The sequence below is a fragment of the Cynocephalus volans genome, chromosome 1 (genome assembly GCF_027409185.1).
Source record: "Cynocephalus volans isolate mCynVol1 chromosome 1, mCynVol1.pri, whole genome shotgun sequence".
Taxonomy (NCBI): domain Eukaryota; kingdom Metazoa; phylum Chordata; class Mammalia; order Dermoptera; family Cynocephalidae; genus Cynocephalus; species Cynocephalus volans.
In genome coordinates, this window is record NC_084460.1 from 272,017,882 (window position 1) to 272,035,365 (window position 17,484).

At 42.6% G+C, this 17,484-nt stretch overlaps 1 protein-coding gene across 1 annotated transcript in view; it reads right to left on the reverse strand.

Annotated features, from left to right (window-relative positions):
* Positions 1-17,016, reverse strand: part of KLF7 (KLF transcription factor 7) — an 83,375-nt gene extending 66,359 nt beyond the window's left edge. The window contains exons 1-2 of the mRNA XM_063100513.1: positions 16,928-17,016; positions 16,481-16,720 (exon numbers count right to left, since the gene is read on the reverse strand). Coding sequence (XP_062956583.1) covers positions 16,481-16,582 — 102 coding nt within the window. The 5' untranslated portion in view covers positions 16,583-16,720; positions 16,928-17,016. The remainder of the gene's footprint in view (positions 1-16,480; positions 16,721-16,927) is intronic.
* Between the last annotated feature and the right edge of the window lie 468 nt (positions 17,017-17,484).

The following is a 17,484-nucleotide window of genomic DNA, read 5'->3' on the forward strand; positions in this document are numbered from 1 at the left end:
TAACATGTGATATACTCGGTCATTACTTGTGCTCTCTAATGTCCTTCCTTTTGTTCAAGACCACAAGAACAAAGGAATGCCTCCCACACCCAACTCTTTGTTCTACCCAAAGCATGCAGTTTCTAATAGCTCTCAGGGACTGATATATCCAGTGCCACCCAGTCATGTTGATTTCTTTGTCAAGAATAAGAAATTGGTACGTTTTTCTTTCTGAGATGGATCTTCGATAATTTTCTGGAGGGGGAATTAAAAACATGTTAAAAGCAACACCCCCACTCAGAGCTGTTGCTCTCTCCAAGAGGCTGTGCCTTTGTCTTCAAGCTAGCTGTACATTTTCCCACCACTTATCACTGCTGAGGTTCAGCAGGGGTGCCAGACTAACACAGAAGAAGGGGTCTCCTGGGCCCATACTCCAGGCTTGCCCTCATCTGCTCTACTGAAAACACTGTTGGTAGTCCAAGAAATTGCTCACAATTCATCCCAGCTGAGTCCTGTGCTCATGGAGTGGGTGTGGTGGTGCTGTCCACAATGGATGTAACACTCCTGTCACAGCTACTGGTGGCAGGAAAACATCCGGAGAGCCTCTTGTTGACAGAGATCCAGATGTGTCCTCATTTCAACCACCACTCCAGGTGAGACAGAATGAGAGTGTACCTTTGATCCTGACACCTGGGCCCCCAAATACTTGTCAATATGGCACCTATCTTGAGCAGCTTCAGTCGAAGAGTTCCTGGGACTTGGCCAACAGTCAATGTGGTCTTCGTGTCTGAGAGTTCAACCTCCCTTCCTAGCTGCAGTTATCTTCTACCAAGGTCAGCTCAGGCTAAGAAAAGAGTCCACGTCCCAGAGAGCAACATACTGCTCTGTCACTCCAACCCCAGTGCGGCATAAGCTTACAGGTTTCCCTGGAAGTCAGGCTTAGAGGTTCTGGTAAGTCCAGGACTTCTTATCCAGTAAGTCCCCATCTCATCATCTAACAACATGTGACGGTCCATTGTTAATGAATCATTTTAGCCACAAAGACTTCCACTTTCAGAAGCAAACTGTCCCCAGGGTTCTCACTTCTACCCGAAACCCAGACTTCCTTCATCCTTGGGTACCAACACACACACACGCACGCACACGCACGCACACGCACACACACAGTTGTTTTGAGTGTAGTGAAATATTTTAATTATTAAAAATGTATTTTAAAAATAAATAAGACAAATGTATTATCTTTATCCAGAAGTTTTGACATAGTATACACCACAGACTAAGTTTACTTTTTCAAAATTTAGTTAAAAGCTAACATACATGAACACAAACAATAGAACAAACAATAGAAATTAGAAAGTTTTATGTCCCCTTTAGACAACCAGTAGGAAATTTTCCAAAGTGCCATAACTTAGGCACAAGTAACAGCCCCATTTGAACAAATAAGAAGCTACTAGGTTCCTGCTCAGAAAACTAAATAGAAATCATAAAGAGGAAGAAAGTCAACAAGAAGTAATAGTTTAAGACTTGAAACAAAAGCCTCCCCTACCACAGAGTAGAAAAAAATAACATTGTATAGCATGTGACAGTTTACAAAGCACTTTCGCATCCATATATGATTTGATTATACCAATCCTATTATTATAATCCCCACATTTCAGATGGGAAAATTCAGTTTAGTAATTTCCCCTGGTCTATACTTACAAAGTCAGGACTAAATTCCAGGTTTTCTGATGCCAAATCCCTTGAATTTTCCACAACACCAGTATTTTCTCAAACTTCAATTTCATTATACCTTCATGTATTTTTTCTTTTTTAACCAAATCAGCATTCCATCTGTACAATCACTTCCCTATTATTTTCAGTTTTAATTGCCTCACTAAGGTATTATATATTAAGACTGCATGTATTTTAAAATTTACTTCCTGTAAATGCTGATCAATAGAAGATATCATGAAATTAAAAATGACAAAATCAAAACAATATTATTAGCTTTTAACTGGAGGTTTGCCTGTCCAAAGCTCTGAGTTTAAGAACTGTTCTATTAAAAAAATAAATAAATAAAAATAAATGGAAAGAGAGATGTTAAAGACATGCTACCATAAAGCCGAGTCTTTCTCCTTGAGTTAGAAGGATTGAAAGAAAACTGACAAGGGAATAAAACTGCCTCCCAAGGTGACTGCGTTATTTAACACTGAAGCCCTGTGGAGCGCAGCCCACCCTTTCAGAAGCACTGCCCCAAGCCACACTGTACCATGCATCCTGTTAACATGCAAATGTGTTTAAAATATTGGGAAGGGGCTCACAGTTCTTGAGGGTTCAATACTGGCTTGGACTGAAATAATGATCTGTAAAGCTCCGGCAGGTTATCTGCAAATTGAGGGGGAGAAGGAGGGATTGGAATGAGATGTCTAATGCTCCTCAAGTTCTAATATTTGTAAAAATCCTGGTCTCTATGAATAGGGAGCCTAAAAAGAGCTCATGGATGCTAAAGCTGGAGGAAAAAGCAGGCAGGCACATCTTGGGTAGGAGGACAACTGGTTTCCATTCTGCTTCTCTTTTATGGAGAAAACTGTGCGTGGCCATTCTCTGTCCACAGAAGATCTGCCTTTCTCTTTTTTTTCTTCCTTCCTTCCTTTCTTTTTGTCTTTCTTCCTTTCTAAGAATATTTTCCAAAAATATTTTAATAGTAACTAATTCACACAGTAAGATAAACAGTTAGTTGTTTTGAGAAATTATACATACACATGATACTGATCTTGGGCCTTCACTTAGCTCTCAAAATTTTTTAAAAAGAAAAAAAAATTACTGGAGATGAGAAAAGAAGGAGGCACACCGAACATCTAGTAATTTAAAGGAATTTTTTTTTTTAAACAGAAAAAGCATGACCCTGAAAATTACCATCTTGTCAACCTAAATGATATCCTTAGTAACATAAGGAAGCCAGTATAAGAGAATAATTTTTTAAATACCCCCCATACAGAATAGCATCCTGAAAGCATTAGAAAATGAAGACCAAGCGCCTTGCTGGCAGTATCTGAGTGACAAAGGGAGGAAGAAAGCAAATTACTCGACTCTCAGAAAAACCTTTTTGTAATACCCTGGACTTCTCCACTCAAAAAGCATCACTTCCTCAGTGAATCAAGTCATATAAAATCTACTTCCACAAAAAATAAGCAGTTAAAGTAATTAATGGAATTCTATACAACACGCTTCTATGTCAGACTAAGAAAATTCAGAACTGGTTACATGTTTGTCTTCCACGAAAAAGTTTTTTCCACCTCTGACCAGTTGAGTCTCTGGGATAGGCAAAAGAAACCATGACAATAAGCAATCTTTTTTGTTAACGAGGGATGTCTGATGAAAAAAAAAATGTTTTGTTTGGTATTGTCCCATTTTACTCCCACTTAGACCAAGAAGAGGCTGCATGCACAGGAAACTCAGTCAGTTTCCAAATTGGAAAATGTTGCAAATACCAATAAGGAATGAATATGCTCTAGAGCAACTGCTCGCCCAGGCGGGGGGAGGGACGAACCAGATGGTCTTTTCCATCCCAGATTTCGATGATCTACAACAGAACCTGGATGACTAGGAAAAAGTGAGATGCAATTTGGAAACTGCTTTATGAAAAAGAATCCCAAACAAAGATATTTCACAAGGCAGATAAATCTAAAAAGAAATGAAAATGGATTCTGGGTGAGAGCAGAAAGCAAGCCAGCTTGAGACTGTGATGGAGAAATAAAGGTTGCCCCCAAATCGTAACATTTTGGAGAGGAAGATGCCTTAGAGAGCTGCTAGTCTGGGTGTCACAAACCCAAATTCATGCTCCCTGGGCAAGAGATCAGAAGTGAAATGAGGTGGAAACAGTGGGGACAAGGTTAATTGAAGAGAGCGTGATCTGTCTAAAAGTATTCAAATTAAAAAAGAAGATTAAAATACGCATGCTGGCCAAATAAAATACATCTTCAAGCCAGTTCAGCTTAGGAGCTTCCTGTTTGTATCTCTGGTAATCTCACTGTTCCTAACTCTACCCCACAGTACATATGAGGAAACTGAGGACCAGAGAAGTCACATGATTTGATGATAAGCACACAAGAGCGGGTGCACGTAGCAGAGCCAAAGTGCTGGATTATATTGCACACTGAGATGATGTTAAACAGAAAAAATGAAATAGCATTAAGGCAAAAGTCCTCTTCATGCCTTTGGTTCTGGTACACCAAGTTTACATGGTTTATTCTTTCAAAAACAAATTAAACTATCATTTAGATAAACACAAAGCTACTGAGAACTGGGGGAAGACAGGGAGGAGGTTTTGCTAAAAAAGAAAAAAACAACTAAGTGGTCAGAGAGTCAGACATTCAATTTTTCAAAAACAACTGTTAAATCTGTAGTTAAATTTGCCACAATGGCCCTGAGTAATTTGCACACAGAGCCTATGAGTTCCATTTTATAGCAGGAAAAATGAGGCACTTAACAACAGATGCTTCACAGTTTGTTTTTAAAAGTGCATTTTGTAAAGTCATGCATTCAAGTTTCCTTCTAGGTACTCCTCAAAGAGCAAGATAAGAAAAGTCCTTTCCATTCCTGGTACTAGGTAATGTACATAAGAAAATGAATAAACTTAAGAATCTTTTGTTTGTTTGTTTAAAGCATAATTCCAGGGAGAAAAAAAATCTCATTGAGATATATGAAGTGGTGTGAAATCTTCCCAGAAAAGTGGATGAGAACATGTTCCTTCAGGGCTGCTGGAAGCAGACTAGACAAAGTGGGCAAGTTCCTTCAGGGAGCCCACCCCCTGCTAGCCAATGGGACTTCCCCTCCCTGGTTTCTATGCCTCTAAGAAAACACAAATACACAGTCTACGGGAGGGAATACACTCTTCACACAGGGCTGGCATCTCTGAAATATCTCTCCATAGGTGCTAGGCTAACCCTTAAATATGAAGACATTATCTTTGAGTTTTATAGCAGCATATGCATGATTCCTCCCCTCCCCCATAAAACTCCCAACATGAACAACCACATCAAATTATTGCTTTTCAGAGGCCAAAACGCCCTACTTTATCACGGAAAGAATATTCCTTGCGTATGTGAGTGCTTCCATTATGTCTTATTTGAAGGAGAAAATGAAATAAAAATCCTATCTGAGATATTTATAGATCTCATAAAACCTGATTCACTCTCATAAGCTGCTGTAAGCTCAGTCATCAGGTAAGGCAGAAATGGCAGGTGTAGTAACCAGCACTGTATTATGTTATATATGTCTAATTCCGGATGTTAAAAAAAAAAAAAAAAAAAATTGCATGCCAAAAAACCTTAGGAGAAGTAACTCATAAGCAAGACTGGAGAAACAGAAAGAAGAACGGTGGACATATGCATGAGCAAGCCAAGCAAATTTCAAGGATGTCAAACTAGGCCCGTTTTCTGGGCACAATGGGTGCCCATTCTGCTAGTCTTTCCCCAGTTCTAGGTACAAGTTACTTAATAAGAGCTTCTCCTGTGGATGGATAAAGGGATAGCACTCTTCCTTCCCCTGCCTTCTGTCACTCATCCTCTCTTAGACTCTCCAGCCTACTGGGATCTTCCAGAGACCACTGATACTATTTAGAGAAACAGCATTGTGTCACTGTGCACTATTACTGAGGGGGAAATGGAGGAAGGAAAGAGCATCTGTTGAGTGGATGCCATGTGTCAGCCACCGGGTCAGAGATCCAGTTCTTATGTAGGAATTAATAACTCCATTCCACAGATGACAAATGAGACTCAGAGATGTTCAGTGAATTTCTCCAGGTTCCAGCTCTGCCTGAGTTCACAGCTTCCATGTAATTTGTCTGCTATGAAACCCTGGGATCTTAAGGAGAATCTAGCACAGTCTAGTCCTTTTAGAGATGAGAAAACCAAGGCTCAGAAAGCAGACAGACTAGTGAGTTGTACAAATCCACACAAGTCTTCTGATTGCCAGGACACTGCCTTAATGTCTCGTACCTAAACAGGAGTCATTATAAACGTAAAAATTGAGTGTTGGGTGGCCTGCCTAGGTCTGGATCCTGGCTCAACCACTTTCAAGTTGTGTGACTTTAGGCAAGCCATTTAATGCCTCAAACCTCATCACATCCAGCTGTAAAATGGGGATAAGCAGAATATGTATTTCGCAGGGCTGTTGAAAGGATTAAATGAAAGGATGCATATATGATGCTCAAATGACATAATCTTTAGGAAGTACCTGATACATATTAGATATTATTATGATGCTTATTATGATACTAGAACACAGAACCACATGGAAAGAGGAAAGAGCATTCCACCACTGGTTTTGCAACTTGTTTGCTTTGTAGCCACTTGCTTCATCTTCCTCTGCCCCAATGTTCTCACCTCTGAATGGGAAATTCTGTAATATCTGCCTGTTCCCCAGTTACAGAAAGAATGTGTCAATGCAAGAGGCCATGAGCAAAACACCCTGAGCCCTTCGGGACAAAAGCCCAACATACATGAGTTTGTTAGACTCTCATAAGCAAACATGAAAATCCCTACTGTAGAGGAAATCACCTCTTGGTCCATACTAAGGAAAACAAGAACCTTGAGACAAAGAGAAAAATGCACAGATTAGGGCTGAACAATCTTGGAATGCTGAAGTAAAGTCCGTGACTCAGGTCTGACACTGAACAGCATAGCATCTCCAATAGCTCACAGGAGAATCAGTGGTGCATAGGGCCTCCTCACAGTCCTGCCTTCAACACCATGGGAAGGAACTGGGCTCCACTAACTGGGTCCATCGTGACTATATAAAAAACACTAGAAGCTCAAAAGACAGGGGTTGGGGGTAGGGAGAATCTATTTCCACTCCTTTGCATGCTGAGCAAATTCGCCACCTCTTCAAAAATAAGCACCACCGCTACGACTGCTCCATTGAATTCCACTGAATTCTTGCTACCTTGGCTCTGGAAGGTGAATGTGAGAGTGAGGTCAAGAGCAGGCGGTCACTCCCTTTCAGGGCAACTGCTTCATGGCTAATTGCCATTTTCACAGCTGGGCTGAGCTTTCCAAAAGGCATTCTTCAACCCTGAGCTCTAAGCTCCTCTCATGATGTTCCCTCTTGCCAACGATACCCCCATCAAAGACAGTTTACAGATGAAAGGATATAGCTATAGTACATACAACTTTGCAAACATCACAGTTTGAAAAAAAAAAGGCATTTCTAAGGCTTCTTTGTGAAGATCACCACATGCCCACGGTCTTTACCACAGGTACTAAGCATTCTGTGGATGTGGAAGCAGCCTCCTTGCCTGGATGGCCTCAGTAGCAATTCTTCCAGTTTATTTTTGCTCCTCTTACTAGAAAGATGGTTCCTTTGAAACTCTTTATAAACAGAGTCTACTTCCAAACAGTGTGGTCATTAAGAAATATGGAGAGCTGCTACCTAATGCCTATGTGGCATCATATTACAGACACACATGCACGCATTCATCCTTTCAAAATCACCATGGAGCAGGCCAAGGTAAGAAGAAAATCATGGCCAAGGGCCTACTGAGAATGAGTTATTTGAAACATGGCCTGGATGGAGTCTAATGCCCAATGCCACAAAGTTTCCAGAAATGGAATTTGACCAGGTTAAGCAAACTTCTGGTGGGTCATAGGAAATGTGAGCCAAATGACTGCCTTAAACACTTTAGGGTGACTGAAGGCAAAACAAGAAGGATGGGATGATACTTGGACAGCTGCTATTAACCAATGAGCTGGAAGAAGAATACCCACCAGCATGGTCCTGCTTTGTTATAAATCTCTGGTACACTTAGAGTCCAAGTTATGCAAGAAATGAAATATTTCAATATAAGGAGTAGACTCCTGTAACTCTGATATACCGTTAACCCTCTATAGATCAATGGCTCAAAGCTGAATATTGAAATCACCTGGAAGCTTTACAAACACTGATGCCTGGGTCCCTCCCAAAGGGATGCTGATTTAATTGGTCTGGGGTACAGCCATGATTGAGAACCATTGCTAAAGACATGGTCAATGCTTAAGTCATAATCATAACATACTCCCCAAATAACTATTGAATGCCTGCTGTGAGCAAGGCTCTTGAAGAAGCAGGTTATACGTTAAAAGTTGATTATCAAAACTATACCCAAGGTATCAACTCTGCTTTAAGTCATACAACTAACTGGAAAAATAAAACAAAAGGAAAGAAGGAAGGAAGGAAGGCAAGCTATACTATACTACAGGACAAAACTAAAAAGCAACATAAGAAAGTAGAACGTTCTACATAAGAATGTAGAAATAATTGCAATTACTGTTGGCTGAGGGCAAGGGATGGAGTTTCCTGGAAGACGGGGCAACTATCTGAAAGTTAAAGGATGGGCAGAATTTGGACAAAGAGAATCAAAAGGTAGAGAGGGTGGCAGAGAGAAAAGCTGGAGGAAACAACATAAAGAGGAGCAGGAAAAGCACAGTCACCCCATTTGGATGGCATTTGCTACACGAGGAAGAGGGAGAACTTGCTAATATTACATAGGCTGAGTCTTGGAATGCCTTGACTCGTGGAAGTTTGGACTCACCCTGTGTGTAACAGCAGCCGTGGGCAGTTTGGCAGCTGGCTGTGCCAGGTGATGCAGGTAGAAAGACAAGGCCGGGGAGGTGACGGGCTGCACCAGGGCAATGGCAGAAGGAGCAGAAAGTTGAAGACCAACGTTGAAGGACCTCGGAAGCCAAATCAATGGGATTTTAAAACTAATTTTAGATTTTATAATGTAATTTTTTATTAGATGCAAGGGGAAGAAAGGAGCCAAAGGTGACTGGAGCGTTAAACCTAGACCATGGGAACAGTTATATGACTAAAGGAAAAAAGGAGGCTGTAGAAGGAAGTGGTCCAGGGGAGAAGCTGACAAGTTGGGGGTCCAGGACATGTTAAGCTGATGATGGTGGAACAACCCCAAAAGCCTTTGCTGTCAGCCACACACTTCCAATTCAAAAATGGGCCTGAAACTCACAAAAACATCTAGAGTTGGAGATGTAGATTATAGCTTCGAGGAAAGAAAGAAGTCTCCATGTGGGAAAGAGATTTCAACTTCTAAGCTCTTAGACGTGAAAGAGATCTGTGAGATGAGTTCCAGAAGAGAATTTTCACCATCATAACTCCCAGAGACTGCAGGGGGAGGGGGAGGGAAGGGCCAAAAGGAACTGGGGCGAAGCAGTGAAGGGGGCCCTGTCTTCTTTCCTCTCTAGGGACAACTGGGAAAACTGGCCCTGCTTTATCCTCCATCCCCCAAGTGACTTTTTCTCCAACCTCACAGAGGATGAGTTTCTTCCCAACTCCTTATTACAATAATGCAATACTTTTTGTCTGAATTTATAAAACATTACAACTTGCCTGTCCATCCAACCCTCTCAAGCATTTAAAAACACCTCAAAAAAGATTGTCATGAACTGGTGCATGGGATGCCATTAAAGTTTCATGCTGTCCCTTTGCTGGTGTGGCGTCAGAAACAAAGCCACTTCACACTTGATGCTTTCTACCTAAAACCCAGTTCTGTCTCCCATCCACTCCCAACCATGGACGCCCCCAACGCCCCATCCTACTCGCTCCATTCGTTACTATCTAAGTGACAGCACTTATCTGTAAGACGAGAGTTACAACTGAGGGCTTTTGTTCTGTTTTCAGTACAGGGTAGATTTTCCAATTTACCACACATTCTTAAAATTGGAAAAGGGATTAAATTACACAAGTAAGCCTTCTCTAAAATATTCAATAGCTTGGTCTAGGGCCTAGCCAATTCCACAACTCTAGGTACTAGTACCCTTCAAAGTAAAAAGGGAGAAAAAGAAGTAGAAGAATGAGACGTGAGTCAAAGTACATTCAGAGAGTGTGATGAAAAGCAAGCAGACTGATCTGGGCATCTGAAAGAGGCCTGGGCCCTGCAACCACCAGTGTTGACAAGTTGTGCGACCTTGGAGAGTTCAATGCCTTGTCTGGCTTTAACAATAACTCAGTCCAACCTTAGTACTGTATTTTAGAGATGAAGAAAGCAAGACCCTTTCATGATTAGAAATTTGAACATTCTGTGTTCCTAGTTTTGGTACAAGGCTGGAGGCCTGACTTTCAATATGACCCTCAGGAAATGTCAATAAACCCATATTCAGAAATAGATATCGCATATGGCTCTACATTAATTATTTTAATTACCTCTAATCATTTCCGAATGACACAGACATGGGTGCTGTTTCCTGGCCATTATGGATATGTGTATTCACACTGTACACTCATCTGCCCAAAAAGTATCCAGCCGCCAATGTGCCATTAGCTAAAAGCATGTCTACAATGGACCTTAGTACATCTCAAGCTTGTTTTATGAATGAGGTGTAACAATGTGGATAAATCCAGATAGGTTCAGGTCAGTGTTCAAAAACTCAAAGAACTTAATATTTCTTTTTTTGGCAATCATGTTCTATTCTGTTACTTATTTTTGAATATGCTTTCTCTCCCCTACTAGAGTCAAGCTCCTAGAGGGCAGAACCTCTATCCAATTCAACTTTGCATCACCAAATACAATATTTTGTACACAACAAGAGCTTAAGGAATGAAGTATTTACTGTGGAATATTTTCTATATTTTTATAGAAACAAAGAAAATACCACAAGATGTGGCTGGGTCCATCTAACAGCTCAATCAGGAATGGTATCCCCCTGAAGTCACTCACACCTCAAGCAGGCTGATACTAGAATCATATCTCAAGGCTGCTTCTGACGCTCAGCTGTAACATTTATATATTAAGCTTGTGGTGTATAGATAGAGTGAGGGAGAGAGGAAAAGACACAATACATTTAACAGGACCAAGTTCTTAGGGTCACATCAAATACCAAGTGAGGAAAACAAAAAAGACTCAAGGCAGCAGATATAATTCTGCAAATTAGCAGCAGGAAATAAGGGCAAGGTGGGTGAGGAGCAAGATCATGACCAAGCTTAGGCAAAAGCATGTCCTAATAATGGCAATACTTTGCTTATTTCGGGAACTCTTAAACTGGATTGAATAAGGATGGTTTCTCATGTGGATGTTCTAAAATGAGCATACAGTGTAACAGAGGAGGAGTGTTTTTCAACTTTTCAATGTTATATGTAACATTAATGATCAGATACTGTAATTTGTTCCACCAACTTTAACACCATTAGTAGCTGTAGATTTTTCCAATCACTGTACTTGGTAAAATTTGGCATTTTGGGTTAAAACATTTCCACCTGCTTATGCTAAGCAAGTGTTCCACTGATTTGGGAGAACAAAGGGATTTGAAGAAAGAAGAAATCTCTGTTTCTCACCCTTCTTGTACCACTCAGGTTAAGTTGGGGAGCTGTCCTAAACTTTCAGCAAATCTCAATTCCAACATATATGCTAACTGATATATGGAGTGAACCAAAATCATAGAAGTATTTTCTGCATTTGTCAGTCGTGGGTTCCAGCAAAGGTGATTAAAAACCCCTTGTACACTACTACAAACTGCAAAGACAAAGGGTATCCACCAACCCGTCTGGTATCACAGCAGCTATCCTACCAACATGAGCCAGTTGTGACTGGCCAGAGTAAATTGTATTCTTCTCCAATAGGCACAAAGAGCAATTAAAGAAGATTGTAGTGCATTCTTGTACTCAAAAAGTTAAAATACAGAAATCCTCTGAAGGAAGAATCTAAAGATTCATAAGAGAATGGCTAGTAAAAGCCCCATTAGGACCCTCTCTAAACTGTTCCCATTTAAGTGGAGAGGCAAATTAGCCCCCATTGGCATTTATATTTAGAATGAGCTGGAGAGACAAGAGCCCACATCTGAACGCTTAAGGTCTCTGATGTACCCAGACATAAATCATTTCAGGGCAAGCCTGTCACCCTGCATCTTCTGCTCTGCCTTTTAAAAGGAAGGGACCCCAACAGCGCTTTCTCCCTCCTCTGGGTAGGGAGTGGGGGTGGGAGGTTCTTGAAGAACAAAGAATGGTGATTTCCTTCCCCCCCCCCACTAAAGACAGATGTAGTAAAAATATCTGTACTGTAATGTTCACTCACTTTAAAAATACCAAACTGCAAACAGGTAGAATGAATGATAATGTTTGAGAGCCCCTGAATCTACACAAAGATGTGTCTATTAAAAGAACATGGAACTGAATCTATTAAAGAAAGGCTAAGTGTGTGATTGATTGAATTCACATGTGCTTTCATTTGTAAAGCTATATTTATTTAGTGATTACAACCTTATAAAGAAAAATCTGAATAATAAGGAAGTTCTAATGTTTTCTCATCTACCAAGTTACTGTTTCAAATAAACAAACATATTTACAGTAACAGAAGAACACACAAATCACATACAAAAAAAAAAAAAAAAAAAAGCCAGCTATTTTATCCTTTCAGTGTGGTTAGCAAGGCTCCTTTGTGTCTACAAATTTCCCTGGATGGTGCTGTTGCCAAGAAATTCTAATTCATGACAAGATTTTCTGCAACTTGGGGACAGAGGCAAACCTACGGGTGAACAGACCCTACAGTTTGCTTTGTCTTTCTGGCTGAGACAGCACCTGGCTGCTCCGACCTGTAGAAGGCAGTGCAAATCATCATACAGAAGGAGAAGCAATGTGGCTCACAGACCACATCCCATCCCTGGTACCAGGCGACTGTTCTTGGAAGGCAACCGTTTCTGCAGGTTGTCCCTTAGAGATGCTTCTTACCAAAGGCCCTTGTAAAAAGTATTGCAGGGTGCCTGAAACCAAGATGAAATTTCAGTGTTATGGGGACACTTTAGTCTATACAGTAGCCAAGTATGCCATTAGTTTAAAATAATGGGGGAGGAGGGAAGAATGTTCTATGATTTATTTATTTGTTTCCAGTAGCAGTGGAAAATTTTCTCTGAGCAAAAAGGAAGCCTGAAATTGACCCTATCTGCCAATTATGAATCAGCATTAACAAGGAACATAATTCCGTAAGTTTTCAAGTAAACATGCCACGCTCCTTAATGACAAGAAGCAAAGCTAAGTCCATATAAGAGCTAGAATATCATTACTTGACCTGCACTCATGAAATAGCAGACTACATATAAAGAATATATAAAAATTCTAAAAGTCTTTGTATATCCTGGAATAAAATAACTAAGAGTATTGTATCAATTCCTTTTTATTTTCCAAGTCAGCAGTGGGTCCAAAACTACCATGATTTCTATTGGCCACAAAAGTCATGAATAGGTCTCCCTTTATCCATGATCAAGTAGTACCCTATAAGCTTCAGTCCTACCCTTGATTTTTTTCTACTTTTGCTCAGACAGCTCTTGGAAAATTTCCTGCAAGTTTCCAAAGAGCTTAAGGCTGGGAGCCTTAAGAGTTGTGTGTCAGCAGAATTCCATAAAATAATAGACCACATAAGCACAATGTAATTTACAGTTATATGACAGGCAGAGATGATGTTAGTTGGGCCAACTGCTTAACTATGCAGTCAGAGCCCAAGAATGGAGAGCTGTTAATCTCAGATATCCATTTGGATTTTAAAATTACACCAGCAATGATTTTCAGAGTTGGAGCTGTAACATGGCTAAGGTATCATTGCCTGAAAATCCAATGTCAAAATGATGATCTCCATGACAGGAAGTGGCTCTGTCACAGTCAGGGACTTTGTCACAGGCTCACTGACTATGAAGCAGGACAATTATCCCATACCATAAGTTTAAAATAAAATCCCCAAATAGTCCATCCTCAATTTTCAAATGCCCAGTGTTTCTTGGGCTTATCATCCAAGCCACTGTTTCTATAGAAACCTAATCAGATTTTCAGAATCTCCATATTTCACTCATCTTCCTGAGGCCAGGTACATTGTTCACCTTAAGAAGAATATCTAGTAATTACTCCTCATTTGACCTATAAAATCTAATTACCCCAGAGCATCAGGAAACTTCCTCCTGCCTGGGGCTTTTTGTAGCAACCTTCTTGAGCTGTTTTGAGCAAAGGAGTCTCAAAATTTCACCATCTGACGGTTGGTTTGGAACCATATAACCACCACCAATCCCGTACACTCAGAAATAGCACAGGGGCTCAGGAAGGGGGAGGAAGGAAGAGATAGAGGTTAGAAGTTTTGTCATCAGTATGAATTTAGGATCCTAGTCACCTTTACACAGAGCAGTTATGACAACAGAGTTGAGAGCAGAAAGCTCCTTGGAGTGACATCTTGTTTACATGTACTTCCCCACAAGTTATGTTCCACTATGGATTTTGAGCATGCCTCTGAAATAACTTGGCGAAGGATTTTAAGATGAGAGTGGTTGGCAGTTGGAGAGGGTTAAGGCAAGAAATAAGGAGGGAGTTCCAAGGGGTAAAAATTCCTTTGCCTACAGATAGAAACCAAGCTGGAGGTTCCTTGAAGAAGGAAGGAGCTGGAGAGGGTGATGGGGGAGGGGAGGAGGAGAGAAGGAAGAGCTGAGATGGCTTCTTAGGAAACAATAGATCTGATACATCCTCTAATTGTCAAACCAGTGATGTTTCTTTGCAGATCCAGAGTTTCTCCTGGATGGTCTAGTCAGATCAGAAAAGCAGGTTTCCTCCGGAGAGGCCTTCCCCCGAAGCAGGCTTTACTACTGTGAAAACTTGAACCAAAACAAAGTTGTGTGATTCATCAGGAGGGAACGTTGTAACAAATAAAGCCAACTTTCTTCCCTCCAACACTGCTTAACAGTTAGTCACAAACAAGGACTGCCTTAGGCAGGCTGACTAAATCAACAGATTCCCTTCCCTAACCTGTCTAGACAGTTGTTAATAGGCAACCAATTCGAAACCAGTGGGCTGACAGTGTGAAATGAAGGCAATTTCAGAAAATGAAATTCTGCCAACATTTTGGTTTAATTAGCATGCAAAATAAAAGGAGGGAAAAGATCCACTGAGACCCTTCATGAGATTTAGTCTTGTTAAGGATAAGGGAAACGATGCATTGAAGAAATGCTTTCTGCTAAAAATGTGTGAACTGTGTGTTTACAGAGAGACAAAGTCAAGAGTATCTGCCAGCATCCTTGGATAGGAATGCATGTGTGGACCTACAGACACCAGAGACCAGTACCTGGAGGAGAACTCGCAGCCTCTAATCACGGGAGAACAACAACTAGTAACAATGGTACAGTCTGAGGATCAGCTTTGCCCCTCGGCTCCTGATACCAAAAGCCGAACCTCTCTTGCTAAAGCAGCAACTGTTACAACCCAGCCTCAAGCTGGCAAATCCTGCTTCGGATCCTGGCAGAGGAAATTTAGCCGTTCATTAGCCTTAACAAGCTGCTGTCACTGAGCGGAGAAGTTACATGAGCAGCCACACACTGAGCCTCTCGCAGCGCTCCCCAAGGGCACGCGGGTTTCTCCAGGACGGACTGTACAAGTTCTCACCTCCACTGTGCAAATCTGGACTGCCTTCTTAGACTTTCCATGGTGCATATTGTAGAATTTTTAAATACCCGTGTCCCCCACCCCCACCCACCATCTTTCCTGCAGAATGTCCCCCTAGCAGCTCCTAATCGCTGCTGGAAAAAAAAAAAACAAAAAAAACAAAAAACAAAACAAAACAACAACAACAAAAAACAGTTTCCGCAGCAGACCCAGCACTTTCTTTATTCTACTTCACAAAGCCCAGTGAACTTGCCATCAGCCCTGCTTCATCCTCGCTGGGACGCCCAGCCAACTTGGCATCGGTTCCCTTCAGCATCCTAGGAGTTTCTTAACTAGTCCTCTAAGACAAAGTCAGAGACATGGAAGCACACACCACCCTTTGTCCGAGGTTGTGCTGTCTAACTGGAGAGGGACTCCAAACAAAAAAGAGAAACAAGGACACACGTACAGGGTGTTTTCTTTCTGGAGACATTACACTGGGGAAACCTACAATGCACTGTCAGCCTAGGATGGATTCATTTCCCCATCCTCCTTGTAGATATCCTTGAGTATCTTTTGTCACAGGGCTCCTTTCCCTTCTGCTCACCTTCTAATCTCAAAAATCAAGCTCCTATTCTTTATTGACACTCGCTAATTACTGGGAAAACAGTCCGCTTTTCTCCTGCCCCCTCCCACCCCCCATCTGACGGTCGTCAGCACCAGTTGAAATAGATGAACCTGATTTTAGGTACCAAATAGGTAGAGCTCCTGCTGGTAGGGACGTGGTGTCCTGTCAGTGATCGCTCGTAAAGCCCCAAATCACCTTCCCACCCAGCTCCTCCGAACCGCAGAAGTTCGGCAGGTCTCTGCCGGGGGACAGTGAGCCCGACAACGTGTGCGCAAGGATGTGTGTTGGTGACTGAAACGCAGGCAGCTCCACCGGCTGCTCAGCTGTGCACACTAAGGGGTTAGGGGTGGGTGGAGAGGTAAGCGCATATGAGTGTTTCAGAAAACATTTTTAACAACATACAGCCAAAAAGGGAAAAAATAAATTAAACAAACAAATTCAACCCAAAGCCCACACCGACGCCGCCCCTGCGTCTCCGCCGCCACCACACGATTTACACAAGTAATTTAAATCATTCACCTGCTGCCAGGTCTCCTCCAGGGATGGCAAAGCTGAGAAGTAGCCGGTGTCGTGGACAAGTTGTAGCTCCTGGAATATACTATAACTAGCCAACACGTCCATGCTGCTGCTGCCGGGCAGGACGGGCGGAGAAACCCTCCCCCGAACACAGTTGGGTCTGTCGGTTTGTCAGTCTGTCTGGCTCACCCCCCAAGAAGGCAGACATCCAGTGGCCCTTTTGTTTTGTTTTGTTTCAGTCAACTGAAAAGGAAAAAAATCAATGCAGGAGCGAGGGAGAGAGGAGGTGAGAGAGGAGAGGGTGAGTGGGGCGGATGGAGAGAGGCATCCGGCGTGTACAGTGCAGACGACTGCCAGGAAAGGGGACTTCTCCACGGGAGTAACAATCCCCTTCCAGGGCTCTAACCACTCCAGCTCGTGGATCGGGAAGGGGGATGCAAACTCACTGACACGAAGCTGCCATCTATTTCTGCAGCGCTGTCCGCTCCTAAGGCAATCTTTGCTCTTTATTTTGGGAGGTTGCATTTTTCTTTTTTTTTTCTCGCGATCGCTTCTCTCCCCCCTCCCCCTGCTCTCCCCACCCCCCACCCCATCCTTGCTCGTTTGTAGTCTCTCCCCCTCCCCCTTTCTCCTCCTCCTGCTCTTCCCCCTCCCCAAACTCCCTCCCTCCGCCGGGCTCTCCGCGCAGCCGTGGGATCTCGGAGGAGGGCGTCCATTAGGCCGCGTGTGACCATGTAAGGTAAACAGGGGGCTCATGAAGTCACTGAGGACCAATGGAGAGCGCGGAGCAGGGCCCGGGGCGGGGCTTGGCCCCGGCGGCGGCCGCGGATTGGCGCGCTGCGGATCTCCCTGCTGCCTTACAAGGCGGCGCGAGGCGAGCTATTTTTAGAGGGCTATATAAGGGGGCTGAGGCGGCCGCCCGGCGGCCGGGGAGCCGAGCGCGAGGGACGGGGAGGGCCGCGGCCACACTCGCGCCGGCTCCCGGGACGCCGAGGCGGCCGGGCTCG